Genomic DNA, 17547 nt, shown 5'->3' with positions numbered 1-17547 from the left:
AGAAAACAATCAGCTATAAAATACACTCTTAAATTAGGTATAGTTAAACGAGGGTTATTTTATGAATATTGGTCACCTTTTAGAAGCTGTAACCTGTAACCATTAATTTAATCGAAAATAAAATAAATTGTCAAATTACCCGTTATTAAAATTAACAGTGACCAGTGATTTTATATGATTCGGATGGTCAACTTAAACAAATATGTAGTTATCATAATACAAATTATTTAATGATAGCGACTCAATTTTCAATAGAAAACTCTAGAATATTTTATCAATTAAAAGTTATCAGTATTTGTTTTTAACATACATTTGTATTGGATGTTTTTTAAAAAAATTTCTCGAAATGATTCGTTGAAAAGTCATCGTCGTTTTACGCCCGGTTTTTCGATTATAATAAGTTCAAAATATCTAATAACTAAGACTGTGAATTTAATGCACTTCAATTGTATTGAATTTTTCTTGTTTTACGTGGATTTAAAACTTAAAAAAAAAATCAATATAAAACCGTTTCAAAATTTGAAATAAGAACATAAGTTATAGGTAAATCATACTAAATAAGTAAATCATACTATTAATTCTACTTTAGATTTAAAATGTCTTTTTACAGTGTTTGTTTAAGTTTTATTAAAATCGACTGTCAGTACATTTTGTTCATCGGAATATATTAATAAAATTATGATTAGGGTGAACACTGCACTATGTATATAGGTAAACATATTAATATAAACGGTAGGCAACAGTCGACAATTAAAATAAACATAAAATGTTAGATACTCCGCCATTATGGTACAGCAATAAACGACAATATTTAAATTTAAAATACCTTTTGTCTTACATTTTCAAACTAGTATCATCTCTGCTAATTGTTTGACACTTATCCTAGTTATTTCGCAAAATAAAGTATTTTCTGAATTGTTTTGTAACGCCAATACACCATACACATTTTGTCATATATTCACAGTCTATAACCATCGTTTTCTAAAGTAAATTTAACTACCGTATGATAATAATAAAATTTATAATGCGTGATATTATTCACTTATAAAATAAAACGTTAAGCATGTACCAGGTACACTTTACTTACCAACATTTTATTATATAAAATCATGGATTTGTATCAGTAATTGGATCAATCTAGTTTAAGTGTCTAAAATGTTGGACTTAAACATGGTTTAAATAAAAATGAATCATTGATAACATTTCTTACCTGGGATCACGAATACAATATACTAAAACGAATGTTCACTATAAGCCACCGTAAATACAACTAAAGTGCGCATTATTACATTGAAAATCGATTACGGAAATCACATAAAACATCCATTAACCCATTAGAATATATAATACGTAAATTATGAATACAATAAATGATTTACTAGGTACAATAATAATAATTATTGTTATTTAATTTACAATTTGTAAAAAGTGGTTATTTAAACAGGATACGAGATGGATAAATATATTTTAAATTATTATTTTATTCATGAATGGTAAAACTTCGTTAGGTTTATTTATTTAAAAGTTTTTAACAACAACTAAATAGAAAAATTTCATGTCAATAGTAGTTTTGATGTTAAACGTTGAAAAATTTTAGTCAATTGAATTTCTAGCCAATATGTATACGCTAATAGGAATGTAAAATACGTTTTTATCTTTTTTTGACGACACTAATGATTTAGGTATTTCGATTCTTAATTGGTTTTAGTAATGATAATGTAGATGAGTTTACCAAAAGTATGCAATTTACCCGGCAGAAAAATCAAGTGAATAAGCACGTAATTAAATAAATTATTATTAAACACTCTAATTTTCATAGAGTTTATTTATAAATTTCAATTTAACCAAGTGGAAATCTGTATAAGAAACGATTATAATTTTTTTAAATTTGAGTCTGCAATTTACGTCATAGCTATAGAAGAATAACTTTCACTTTTATAAGAGGACGCAACGCCCGCACTCACTAGCTTTGTTTTACACGCGTGAAACATGTCAAATATGTCAATTGTTTAACTACTGTCTATTAATATTTATTAGACGTAAAAATTTTTATATTCAATATTAGAGTAAATATTGATCTATAAAATCTAATTTATAAATAAAAATATTGACTGTGCTGAGGTATATAAGTTAAGTGTTTTTTTTTCAACTTATGATTTTTATGACGAGTTATTATACTCGTACATACCTATAGTAGTAATTATTAAACGCTCTTCTATTTTTCTGATGTTTTCCTTATTTTAAAATAATAAACACACGTGGAAAATATATTAATATGATATTTTAATGTACCTACATTTTTTTAAAACTGTAAATAACTAGAGAAAAACATCTTGTTTTTGTTATTAATTGCTTAGACATACGAGTATATGATGAAAGATATTATATAAGTTACTATGGTGGTCTTGACGCGAAATTATCCATATTTATGAAAACTTTATCACGACTCACGAGTATGCAAAATAGCGTACAATTTTGTTTAATCGGATAAAAATAACATCGCGAATCGTCTTGTTTTCTCGTTCAAGTTGAATAATTGTTTTAACGTAAGTAACTTTACTTTGAGAAGAACTCAGATGAGACGATACACTTATTATATCGTTTGACAGATATCAGGCAAAATTCACAAGAAAACATTTCATAACGATCGTTGTTTTTCGTATACGACACATATAAATAGTATAACATTGAATCATATAAAATGCATACTTTAAATAATATATAAGTACTTGCTATAATAGGTATATAGACACATTTAAATCATTTAATAGATATAGTTATAATTGTATGCTTTGGAAAATATTTTTGTGTTTTATATGTTTACCCGTTACAATAAATACATAACTTTAATCGTCACACAAGGTATTGAGCCGTGTCTCGGCGACATGCCGTTTTTGCCGTTGCTATTGTCATCGACTAGCTGGGGAGCTCTATACTCAATGCATGGTGATAATATTGCTCAACCCGATGGTCCGATATCAGATGTTTATTATTTACGACGAATACTGATTCGAAACTTTTCCCAATCGTTTTTGTCGTAGTCCGCGTAATACGTATTAAGTACCTATGTAATATATCGTGTACGATCATGACGCACGCGTAGCAGTAACTACGTATTTGTTTTATATTTTTTACTCTCATCCGGTATATTCTATATGGTAATAATAATAATAATATTAAAAGAAATAAATCTAATTCAAACTCTATTCCAAGTTGAAATCATAATTATTTTATATATATATTTATATTTAATTGATTGTTTTTATTTTGTATTAATGACAGTTGCGTATATTAACATTACAAAATCGTGTTATGGTAATTTTTCCAACCGCGACGGACGATGATATTTAAAAACAATAACATTTGTTTTATTTACTTGTCTACACGGTTCGTACGTCAGTACATATTATATTATGTACTGCCTATACCTAATAAATAAAATACAATCCACTAAACTAACACTAAACAAGGATCGCCATACCTCATAAATATTTATCCTCGACTACACATAACTATAATATTATATATACTTATATGTTAATTATACCTATAAATTTTAATTTGATTAAACAATGTTTTTACAATTATTTTCAAGCTGATCAAAATTTTTACATATTTTATTTAGGTATAGGGTCAATGTTATAATATATTATTATGGTTTTAGAATTCGATTATCGTATTATATGTTACGAATTATGATACATATAAATATAATATTTTATAGATCAACTTGCCGCTTTAGTCTAATGTATCTATCGTATAACAACCCAACGGAAGGACTATCTGTTTCCAGTAGTGGTTTTTACATTGTATATTTTCCGTAACGTTGGGTTGCGATCGTTTTCCTGTTTGTCTGATGGAACCACGTTTGGGTGTATCGAGGTGCAGATTATATAGATTTCCAGCCGATTAAATTAAGAAAAAAATTACAGGAATAAAAATATTGTTATTATTATTATCATCGTTTTTATTGTTATTAATTGAACGCGTGCGCGCAACGGTGAACCTACCTTTGTAATAATCCTTCGACTTTAGTGTGGACTAATAACATTATTAAGAAGGTTATTATTGGATTTGTTTTATCTCTCTTGTTTTACCTTTATATAGATACAGGTACCTATCGCTCCGACTTACATGCTTATGTATAAGACTGCGTTTTTCGGTTAATGACCTTCTGACGTTTTCAAAGTGTCCTCAACACCGCCAGATCTGGCCATTCTCCAAGCAAACAACAATTACAACCTCAACACGCATTTGGTTCCTGTTTTATTGGTTTTAGCGACTTGGAAGAAGTGTTGGTTGTGAATCTGACCTTCTTCTATACCATCACCCCAAGGAGATTACATATAGATCAATAAAAATGTAAATTATTTTTAACGACTTATTCAACTGTCTCATCTATTCCCGATTACACTAATAGCAACAAATATTTGTGTGCACGCATATACAGATAAATATCATTATATAATTTTATTGTTAGTTGTATAATATTATAAAAGTAGATATTTTATTGCAAAAATTGAAATGTTTGATATTTTTTTTTTTTTTTTTTGTTTTAAAATAATATTGATTCTCAATTGTATGTTAAAAAAGTTTTGTTAACATTTTTCAAATTAATAGGTACAATAAAATACGATACTTATTAAACGCTGCACTTTATATCTCTAGCTGATCTACTTGAAAAGTTGTATGTATAGTTTTTTGTTAATGTATCTGCAGTTATAATTAATATCTACCCTTCTTAAACCTTATTATTAGTACCTATAGATAAGTTAAACAATTAATTCAAACATGGTTAACTAAATAATTTAATAAAATAATATTATAGAACTTGAACTTCATAAAATTACCTTATCTAATACTTGGTAATAGTTTGTTCAGATAACAAGAAATAATCTTAAATACATTTAATATTACTTTAAGATAATGTTAAAAGAGGAAATAACTAAAATCGAATCGAGTAAAAAAAACTTTCTTGCGTAGCTATTTTTAACTAATAAAACGAGTTTATTTAGAAAATTGTTTCACACCTATGATATGATTGTTTCACATTGAACGCAAGTCACATTAATCCAATATTTTTCTATAAACACTGTATGTAAGCTTATGGTGTATAATAAATATATATAGAAAGTATTTTAATTGTATTACTTTTTAGATTACTATCAGACTTTAAAATTCTTTAAAAAATGTATTAGAAATAAACTATTTGATAGAAGTATAAAAATTTAAAATATTATTAAACCAGGCAACTTCATTTTTTTTTCTAAAATAACATAGGTTTTAATAAAAGTTATTGTCTAAAAATATTTAAATAATAGACTTTAATTAATATAATTAATCATAAATTCTTTAACTATTTTTTTTTTTTAAATTTTTTTTTAGTTAATATAATTTATTTTTTATATTTTTCTAAAAGTTTAATACTTAATGTACGATAAATCAATTTAAATAATAAACACATATAATTTAAAATTTAATATTTTATTTGTCTAAATAAATACCTATACTTTGTTTGCAAAAAGTAATATGTTAAATAAAATGCGTATATTCAAATATTCCTTTTTTGCATACTTGTCTTATGCTCAATATTAGTTTACTTAGTCCATTGAAAAATAAAAAATAAATATCCCCGATTAAACGATTTATTTCCAACACACCTATTGTAATCAGGTTTAGTCACCATTAATAGTATATGATAATTCATATAATAGTGTATAAATAATGAATTTAATTACAAATTATCACGGTGACAATCGTCTAAAAGTTATTCTATATATTATGGCTCAAGGTTTTGGCAATATATTTATACATAAATGTTAAAACGTCACATAAACTAATTTGGCATAAGTGCTGAGGTTATGGACTGAAAAATATGATACGGAGGTCAACTATTTCGAAACTGGGATTTTTCTTAATTTTGAGAAAGTAAAATAAAAAAAATTAACTTTAGTTACCTTTAATCATCAATATTAATATTGCGTATTTAAATGAGTTTGGTTCAGAAATACAAATTTCTATCTGTTAATAATTGGCATCAATTCGTGTTGGAAACTTTCACTGAATGTCAATAAAATATATCATACGTAGACAGTACATTTTTCTTGATACGTATACCTAACCTAACTTAACATGTGCTCAATTTATTATCATTACCTATCCGGCTAAACTACTAGCTACAATTTTTTAATCAAAGAAATATTTCGTCAACAACAATCTTTTACAATCTAAAATGTTAGATTTTGAATTAGGAAATTTCATAGTAATTGTATAAATAAATAATTTTTATTTTAGTTACCAAAGATGTAGATAGGCTAAGTATACATAAATAAAAATTTTTACCAATTAATGGTAAAAATTAAAATATGTTTCAAATGCAAATGCAAATAATTATAATTTCTTCAATTAATTAATAATGTATTATATTAATACGCGCTTAAAACCAAGTTATCGATTAAGCGAACACAGACACTGATTATTTAATTTGATTCGAAGTACCTAATATATAATAATCTATTAACATAGAATTGTCATTTTCTTGAATGTTTTGTAAACTTTAATAGCCATGTTTACATCATATAGTCCCCATATTAATAGAGACAAACATAATCAAATTACATCAGAACAAATTATTGTATTATCATTTATCATTTTATGTGTATATAATAATATATATTATATAGTGTCTTGTACACTTGTGGTATTTTATGGCTGATCAAATTACTGTTATAGAACAAAAAAATAACGTATACATAATAATTGCATAATAGCTAGTTAAATACTTTAAGCAAATTTATAGGTTTTGACTGTTTTGAGTATAAGCGAAAAATATATATTACTTTTATGATGATATTTTAGTAATTTACATATTCCTAAACATAAACTCTGGTACGTATATAATAAATCCACGCCAATAGTGTTTTAAATTATCTGTCGTGACAATTACATATTATAATATATATATTTGTGTAATCGTATCGTCGTTACTTGTGACCTATTGGACTTCAGTGTCGATATAGATGAATTAATTAAATAAAAATTAACAATAGTAATTTAATATTACCAAGTATTGATAAATTTAAATAAAATATTTCAATACTTGACTACATAATATAATAAACGAGAACGGAGATCCGATCACTTTACTGTTAGCAAGTATAAAATCTCTGGTACCCGTATTCTACGACTCGCGTCGTGTACCAAATGGCAAACACTAATTGTTTATAATAGATCCATAACTAACTACCAAGTAGAGCTAGGATTTAAATGACCTAAAAAATACACAAAAATGCACTAAAACAATGCAAAAATGACTTTAAAAATTCAATAAAATGCATTTAACATAGAAAATGTAAAAAAAAATGCAAAATAAAAATTACACGTTTTAAATTATTATATAAAGAAACAATTTAGCTTTTGGTTATAACTGTATAGTACTTAAAGAAAAAAATGCAAAAGATCAAAATCCTAGCTCTACTCTTAAGTATAACGGTTAATCAGTATACACTGTCACTATAATATTATCGTACGCTAATGATGCATATCGTAGGGAATGGACAACTCCGAAACTGCCCTCCCCCCTCCCTTTGAAAGTATACAATTATTGAAAAATTTTATTTGTTTTACTTATTTTTTTATAATTTTGTGATACTTTTTTGATTCTAGATCCTGTCATAATTTTTTGCCTTATTATATAGAATTTTATTTTTGTATCACACTAATATTATATATGTGTTTAATATGTTTTTGATATCTATTAATGAAGAGTAATATGTATTAGTAATACCTCTTTCCCTTAAAAGATTTTTGTTCCAAATTATTGTTTATATATAATTCTAACTGGTCGATCATTTAATACGAACATATCGTATCGTATGGCACGATAAAAAAATGCATGCCACGATATAATATATTTACATTTATTTAAATATGTTTAGTATCTATGTGATATTATAACATTACGCGTAACATATCAGATTCGCGACATGTGCGATTAAGTGATTCGAAAAATTCGTGTTTGTACGAGGAATTACAGGTGCGTAAACTTAAGCAAGAAAAAACTTTTGATAGAATTCCACGAAACGTCTGTTTCAAAAATATAATTATTCGTAAAATATGATATTATGGACATAATTTTGGCGTGCGATTCACTTGTTGAGATGCATCGCACTGATTTAAAAATACTTATGTTTACTTTTGAAATGATCATTACTGTTATATATACGACAGTACACCTTTACTAATGAAAATATATATTGATTGTTATCCAATTATTTGGCATTAAAAATGTATCAAATTTTACGTCCAGCTGATTCATAAATAAAACGGCATTACATTCGCGGTGTATGCACTTATTAATTTATTAAATATACATAATACATTACTCTATTATTCATCCAAATATTACGGATAATAAGATATTTTGGTAATTATCGGTTATCAAAATACCTTTCTTTACGTAGCTTAATTTTAAAAAATGAATTAAAAATTACTATAAAAACTAAGGATAAAAATCAAAATTCGAAATTAATAATTAACTCGAGGAGTTGACTGAAAATGTTCAGTCATACAATTTAAAATACCTATAAAAGTGGATTGTCGTGTTTTTGACGTCATATGAATTCAACCCAGTAACTGTCTAGACGTTTATGAACTATATTTCTATATTTCTTGTTGCGCCATTTAGAGGATTCTCACAATCTTTCGACATTTTGTGGGTGAGCACCAGTTTGAAGATCGACAAAATTATAAGTAACTAAATAGTTAAAACTAGCATTTTGTAGTTCATCTGTTTTAAAACCATACCAACAATCAGAATAAATAGTTGTACCTTGGTTTATTCTGTCTTTTATTTCTCGTACAAGTGAATTTTATTCTTAGTTTTTATAATAATTTTAATTCATTATTTTTAAATTACGCCACCTAAAGAAAGGTAATTGCGATAACCGAGAAATACCGATATTTTTATGAAATTATATTCCAACCGTATACGCCAATAAAAAATATTGTTTGTAGTGGCATAGCCAAGTAAGTTGGCAGAAGTTAAATGATTTTTCTTGTATTGTTTTAGATTAGGTTTCACACTAGATATACCATGTCTTATCGTTATTTTAATTTAATCACGTTGAAACATTAGGTTAGGTGACTCTTAAACGTAGCTTTCTGCCGTATATTATATTTTTTATAAATTTTACCGTCGCCTGTTTGTTCACAGCAAATTCGTTTAAACACCGTCCTTGACAAATCCCGGATACGACGCCGATGCTATGGTGCGCGCGATGAACACGAGTAAATTTCAATTTCTTTCTAAAGCGATCAGAGCGAAATAAACGAAATCGTTTTATTCGACGGTAACAGTACAATTTATGGCCGGTGATAGTCACGAATACTTATGTCGTCCGTATACACACAATACAGGACGATTATCGCTCGGTATATACTTATTTTATGGTTATATACCGCGACAGACTACCGCGGTATACGCCTATTATTGCAGTTACCTATATTATATTTTTACACCGTATCGTTCGTATAGTTCGTACGTGACCGGCACAGAAGTCTTCATTTATCAACGAGCATGTTATTTATCTATATATATACATAATATACGTGATATATTATAGTATAGTATCATGTAAAAATGGATAGATAGTCGCCGCCTTACGCACAATCGGTCGTGCCACAATAACCGGTGGCGCGTTTCATATTAATATATATTATTATTACATCAATATAATATAGACAACAGGTATATTATTATACATTTATACGCCTATTACAGTACCTACGGCGATAAGTATGTATCATATTATTATTATTATTATTACGGTCTGGTCGTAAAATACATAATATATTATACTATTTCTTCAAATCGCTAATATACAAACACACAATATATAAATGCGTGATATACAGAGTGATCCGCTATATTTCCCGATGTTTTTTCCGTTCAGCTGACACGGGCAGACGACTGTGACCGAACTCATTTTCAATATACTTCATACGTGGTAATTTTTCACGTGTCTAACCCTTATTTTTTATTTAATATTTATAATATTCAAGTCCTGATTTTTGGAAATTTTAAATATACTTAAAAATCATGTTTTAAAAATGTTGAGAAGTTTTGTAGGTACTATTTAAAGAATGTCTAATGGGTGGTTATGTGAAATTTGTGCTTAACTTGTCATAATACAACATTATTTTCTTATGCATGATATTTAAATGCTCTTTTTTTAACGGAGTCAAATTGTCTGCGAAATCCTATATTGCCTCAATCCGTTAATGCGATAAAATACAAAATAAAACAAATGTGATATACGAGGATAAAAAAAAAAAATGTAAATTTATCGAATATTTATAGTGTTTATACTGATCCGTTTCAAAAAATTCTTAAAGTCAGTCAAGAAAAGACTGTAGTTTTTTTTAAAAACTCGACATACCTGCAGTTGCTGCAGTCGCATCAGTGGCGGCAACTTTTGCGGTGTTAAATATATAAATGTTAAATTTGCGTGTAAAATGTGCGAAACTATACGTAATAGATGAGATTGCCAGCCGACTCAGCTACACCATGTACAAACAGATCTTTAGTAAGTGATGGAGTTCTGCAGCGGACAATGAAATCGCACTTAATATTATATATATATACATTTAACACACGCGGCGCCACAACAATATAATTATGTATAACGCACGAATATAGGGTTCCGATTTACGAGTGTATGAGTATTAATCAGCTGTTACAGGGTCACACAAATTCATAATTCGACAATACGACGACGACCACGGGTGTAGATACCGCACATAAGGTACATAACAATAGTAGTGACCGGACGACTCGTCTATCTCCACCAGTCTCATCCTTTCCCTCCCACCCCTTCCACCACAGTAGTGATTCAAAGGCCAATGGAAAAATAATTGTGCGGCGGTGACTCATATTACGTTCGCTCGCGGTTATTACTCTAATTGCTCCGACGGATGCGCCGCGTTATTTTGTCGACACGACCATATGCATATTGTATTTAATGACAACAATAATCACAATAATATTCTTCTGGGCGGCCCGAAAACATTCGACTACAGTGATTAAGTAATACGTTTTGATATACCATAAAACCGTGAACAGTATAATCTTGACAATCCGATACATACGATTGAATGGGAGAATGGGATTAAAGTATATAGTAATATTGCCAAATTATCAAAAAAACACTAACCGTGTGTCGAATTGAAAACCCAAATTACTCAAATCGTTAAGTACGTAATAATGTGTACAACATACATCGTACTGACTATACTGATTAAACTATAAAGACAGCAATAACCGAAAATTCTGTGTTATTGCTAGAGGGGTTGTGAGCTAATTGAGATTATTTGTCTGTACTATATTAGAATACATTTACATGTATTTTATGCTTGAACATAAACATGGCATAAATATGATCAAAATTTAGTTTATCAATGCACTACTGCTAACAGAGTATATAATATTACAATTTAAGGTAAATAATAACCTCTATGCACACAGACATTTTTAGACTCCATAAGTAAACATTTATAATATACCTTAATATCTACGTATATTTATGATGGGGTATTTTTAGGGAAGAGAAAATCTTCGATAAATATTAAGAAAGGGCTTTTTGTCTGTACTGTGTTCATTGTAGAAACAACGTATTACGCGCTGCAACATAAAACGTAAATTACATAGGTACGAAAATTCTAATAGATCGTAAACATTTAAAAGTTGAGTTGCGAAGAGTGCTGCAGTCATAATTACATAATATAATTAAAATAATATAGTTAAAAAGGTTAAAAAAATCTAAGCATATTCAAAATATGATGCTTAAGTAGTTTACGTGAAAACTCCATAATCGGTATTTGAATAAATTTAATATTAAATTATAAATAATAACACAGTGAAAATTTGATATAATATCCTATTTTATAATAATATATATACAGGCGATATATTTCCGGCGAGTTTGATATTTCTGTAATTATATAGATCTGCGGAAGTCGCTCTTCTGCAACAGAACAAATATGTTACACGGGTCCCTATCATTTGCTAAACACACAATTCAGGGAAATTCACACCCGCGCAAACGATAAAACGACCTACCGCCGATCAGTATCTCGTGGCTCATCCTAATTATTATTATAAAACTAGCTCCAAGAACGAATTACGATTTAGGAACAGATAAAAAAATTATAATATAATAATTTACATTATAAATTTACGCGCATTTTAACCATCATCGTAATGATAATATAACATTATATTAAAATTATATTATATTATATTATATATTGTATTAGAATACGCAAATCGATAACCGTACCTATACAGATTTGGACTCGGATCAAGTTTGAATGTGTCCGTATGTTTAAGTGTTGACGCATTAATTTTAACAATCTCGGGGGAAATCGATTTTAAATGTTTACGTAAAATTTACCTTGGGATTGATGTACATGGTGATATTATACATAATATAATATACCGCCGTCTCAATATACGCGCGCGTAGATAATAATATTATAAGTAATAATAATACTCTACCTGTATGTAGCCACGTTATAAATTATAATAATATTATTATGATATATGTGCACATTCGCGCGGTCGTATATTCCTGTTTGGCGACGCCATTATATTATTATACAGTAGAGTGTCAAGGACACATGTGAAAAAGTACGCGGCCGCCGTTGCCGGTGCGATTTATCATTTTGAACGTATCACACAACAATAATATTAAACACAATAATAAGCACAAGTGAGTCGTTGTCGAGGCGGTTGTGATGATACTTCCGCGACGACTTTTTAATCGCCTCCGAAAAACGGATCACGTCACCTGCAGTATATGTATGCTAGTACGTATTATTTCAGGAGTAGGTCTACGAACAGTTATTATTCGTTTTCAACGGAAAGACGATAAAAAATATTAATTATCTATATATCAATGAAAGGCGATGTTTGTGTGTGTGTGTGATCCACGATAAAGTTTATCACGATCGTAATTCTGAAATTTGGTACATATCTACGCAATCTTATACCCAAAAATGTGAACTTTGAAACTAATTTTTTTTTAAATTAAGTCTACACAAGGATTTGTTAGCACGCGAAAAACGAAAATTTTTTTATTTGTTTAGGGTTTAAAATATTTATTATAATTGTACATGGTTTTAGACTTATAATTTAAACTTGATTAATATTACCATAATCACTGCGCTAAAATATGTGTCGTTTGCTTTTGATGAAGTTTAAGACTAGGTAAATCTACAGCGGCATTATTTGTCACGGACAACGTCGTGCGGGTTCAACTATAGTAACATTATGTTATGTGTGACACTGCTGCGGCGACGCATTTTGCATAAATTATAAATTATTGTGACGCGGGACATCACAATATATATATCTGCATGTTAATGGGCATTATCTCGTATCTAACTAAATAATGGCATGGTGCTCGATAAAATAATATCAGATATTATTTTAAAAATCTTTCTTATTAGGTCAGTGTGATACAATAATACGTCGTTTTTTTCGATGTGGGGGTTTAAGGTTTAGGTATATACATAAAGTTAGGGGTGGTCAACTTGTGGCTCGCGAGCCACATGTACTTTTGTCATTGTCAGATGCGATTCGCATCTTATTTATAAATCAAAATTTTCTCATTATTTTTATTAAGAATTTAAATTTTTTAGGTATACTTACATTTATAAAAAATCATCAAATCATATAAAGTGTATCCTTAAATATTTTGGCTGTTGGCGTTATTGCACATAACCATGTGGCCTGCGAATCTGTTCATATTGGCCACTCCTGCTATAGGTTATTTTTAATTTTGTTGTACTTTATTTTAAACATTTAAAGTGAAAGTATTTGAACTTGATTACATTAACTATAATCTTCTTGTTTTGATCGTTAATTTACTGAATAATTAAAAATATTAAAATAATTAAATAAAAATAAATGGGGGAGAGGGGATACAATACCTAAAAACCACCTGGCTATGCCACTGCCTATATGATTATACCAGTGATGGTGAAATATTATTTGTATAACATATCTTGTTTGCGGTGTGTTTGGTGTACAAGAGATCTAAACGTAAATTATATGACGGAAATTATTATTATATTAAAATACGATGTTTCAATAAAAAGTAATAACGGTATATTATAAATAAGTATTATTATATAGATCTATATACGATATTCGTCAATTGTTTCTGTTTATTAAATAAATATAATACAATGATTAATATCTGAAGAAAAAAATGTATTAAAATTTATAATATTTACACTAACCATCAGCCATGGTCAAAATCATTTATTTATTTAGTTTATATGCGTGTGTTTACTGTGGCTCGTTCGCGAATGTTTTAATATTGCAATGTGTGTTTTATCGTTGCGATTTGGGCTCGATTGATAAAATAATCTATTTACACGTCAAATAAACTAAATTTATTTTTATCAATTACGATACAGCTATAAAACAATATTACTTTATTGTGCATGTTAAATCTCTAACCACTAAAGGAAATTATTTTCTTTGCGGATATTTTACGAATGTAACACATTTGTCATTTTATACTTTTAAATATTAGCAACATTGCGTTTATCTTAGAAGATAAATCGCGTATAAAGGGCATGAATCACTATAGTTATTTCAAAATAGGCCTCTGGGCATCATTACAGCTTGTCGTTTACATTATTAGAAGAAGAAATAACCTGAAGATGGTAGTAAAACATAATAATATAGGTTTGTCTATTATTCTAATATTATTGTGTACGCCAGCACGTCACAATAATGTATTAATGTCCCTATATCTATATAATTACGACAACGGTTTTAAAATTGAAAATCTGCATTGTGTTGTTCGCTTTGATTCGATATGTGCGTATGTACGTAATATAATAATTATTATTATTACAGTTTACAATAACTTTGTAATGAAGAAAGTTATTTTACTTAAAACTATTAATGCAGAATATATAACGGTTATTGATTTTAATATAACTTGTATTGCAACATTACGAGGTTTACCTATGTGCTGTTTTTACATGTAGGTATAAGTATGGTTTTTACTTGTTATCGGATAAGTATTATATACATACACGACAAAAAAAACTAATTTTGTATTTTTGTTAGAAACATAAAAATATCAGAATATTAATCATGACGTGCCTAAATATTATATGCCTACACAGAACATATAATATAATTTAAACAAATGCTTGTACATCACTACAGATTATGATTTTTTAAATTAAAATACACATTAAACAAAAAAACTTGAATGTCATAGGAAGTTTAAATATGAAATTGTTTTATTGATCCTAGTAATTTTATAATGATAATTTAAATATAAATATATAACATATATTTAAGTTTCTTGTATATACTGCACCGGCATTATTAATTTTTTAGATATTATGTATAATTTTCAATTATTTATCTACATTAATTTTTTTTTTTAATTTCATTTTTACGTCACATATTTATTTTATAACTCTATGAAGACAATGATTAGAGTATATGACTCAACTAAAAATTATCATAACAGGTCGGGTGCTCGAAAAATGAATTGGATCCAAACGGACAACGGTTTACCAACTATAATACATTTTACTACGGAACACGCAAAAAGACGAGTTACCAAGTGTATGACTTAGAGAGTAAAATATAAAAGCTACTATTTTAGTAAGACAATATGAATATTAGACGAATTTTGTTATTAGCTTCGATAAGATAAATTTTATATTTCGAGGCTGTTTAGTTAAACATTTTACAGTTACATTAACGTTTAATACACCCAATTAATTATACCCGAAGAGAATTATGTTAATTTATCATGTGTCGTATTTTATTTATTATAATTTGTTGAAATGTACATATTTTTCCTGCACGGATTGACCATACTTAAAATACTTTAATGTACTTGAAATTTGTAAAAATATCCATTTGACCTTATATCAGGTTTATGCGTGATTCAAATATATTTTTTTGATAAATATATGCGAACACATATGCGAAAATCTCCTGTTTAAACGATCAACTGGTTATTAGTCCCGCCCAACTAGTTTTTTACACGACAATTTATATGGGGTATTCTATTATAGTCTCTACTCGTTTATCAATGATAATAATATTATATATAATCGGAAAGTCGAAACCGTTGTTAACGATGCACGAGGTATATTATTACTATAGTCCCGCGAAGTGTTTTAGAGAAATTTTTTGATACGGTTACATACTTAGAACTGGTTACACATAATGTAATTAATTCTATTACAATATTGCAAAGTAAAACCGTTTGTTAATACAGTGCCTACATAATGCTATCATCACGTGTGTTTGAATTTATCGATTATTATGCATCGGAGAAACAAATAATTATTCTAAGAATTCAACGGGCGTTTGACTCGTATAAAAGTAGCAAATCGCACACGCGTTAGATTTTATTATACACGGGCTTGAAGTCTTGAACACAGGTTACGAAACAATAAATCCATGTATCGGAACACGCGGTTTTAATACCCAACTAAAATAATAATGATATCACAAATTTGGCCTATAAAATATGACCCTACCTAACCGGTAACCGAAAGTACGGATATTTGCTCGTTGCCATAATACGATTTTATTTCGAGCGTGCCACGCAGGTCGTCAAAGTCTCTCGGCCGCACGTTACTCGGATACAATAATAATATATATACATATACATAAATATAAATATAACCTACACGTTGTACCATGCGGTTTTTCAAATATAATTTTTACACGCGTCAGGCACATCGTATTATTACGACGACGGTCTGCGTTCCAGTGCGACATAAAAACACAATTCGCTTTATTTTTTTTACGATTCAATATTATTGTGTTCGTTATGATTTCGATATAATAATATTATATTACTATATTATAATAGGTGTATTGTCCGGTTCTAACCTGGTTCGGTGCCGGGGGCGGCGGCGGTGGCGGCGGCGGCATCGGGAGATCGTTTTGGCGGGAAACACGAGTCGTCCAATTGCTTGAATACGCCCTGGTCCATTGCTAGCCGGTTTTTGCGGCCACGACTGTCGGCGAGCGCGCGATGTGTCGGTGAAGTTTGGTCGTCGTCGTCGTCGTCGTCGTCGCACTATAGCGTACAACGCGATAAACGAGCTGTGTACCGCGACAGTCGGTCAGGTCATCGCGCGCGGTTATGCGATACGATAGCGCCCCGGCCGGTAACTGATGTTCACTAACTCGTGTCCGCGGCCGCCGTCGACGTCGATGGCGGTGGTGGCAGCGGCGGCGGCCGCGCCAGTCGCCCTTTTTACGGCACGCGCGCGCGCGCTCTTCACCGTCGGCGAACCGGGTGGTGGGAACGGCCACACGCCACAATAATAATAATAATAATAATAATAATCGAATATTAATACGATGTTGTATATTTTTTTTATTATTAATTTATTAATATTATCGAGATGCGTGCCCTGACCCACTCGTTCGCCCCACAATACGTCTACCGCACCACGCGCGCACGTCGCCGTGTCTTTCGGTCT

At 29.2% G+C, this 17547-nt stretch overlaps 1 protein-coding gene across 2 annotated transcripts in view; it reads right to left on the bottom strand.

Annotated features, from left to right (window-relative positions):
• Window positions 1–17239, bottom strand: part of LOC112601913 (facilitated trehalose transporter Tret1-2 homolog) — a 71472-nt gene extending 54233 nt beyond the window's left edge. Inside the window, exon 1 of one of the 2 annotated variants that reach the window (XM_025349793.1) lies at window positions 16949–17239. In XM_025349793.1, coding sequence (XP_025205578.1) covers window positions 16949–17051 — 103 coding nt within the window. In that variant the 5' untranslated portion in view covers window positions 17052–17239. Of the gene's footprint in view, window positions 1–10439; window positions 10634–16948 lie in introns of those variants that run through there. The other variant, XM_025349796.1, reaches the window with a different exon arrangement.
• Between the last annotated feature and the right edge of the window lie 308 nt (window positions 17240–17547).

Source organism: Melanaphis sacchari, unplaced genomic scaffold (genome assembly GCF_002803265.2).
Source record: "Melanaphis sacchari strain LSU unplaced genomic scaffold, SCAv2.0 Contig7_pilon_pilon, whole genome shotgun sequence".
Taxonomy (NCBI): domain Eukaryota; kingdom Metazoa; phylum Arthropoda; class Insecta; order Hemiptera; family Aphididae; genus Melanaphis; species Melanaphis sacchari.
The sequence above is the reverse complement of the archived record's forward strand: the minus strand, read 5'-3'. Positions and strand labels throughout refer to the sequence as shown.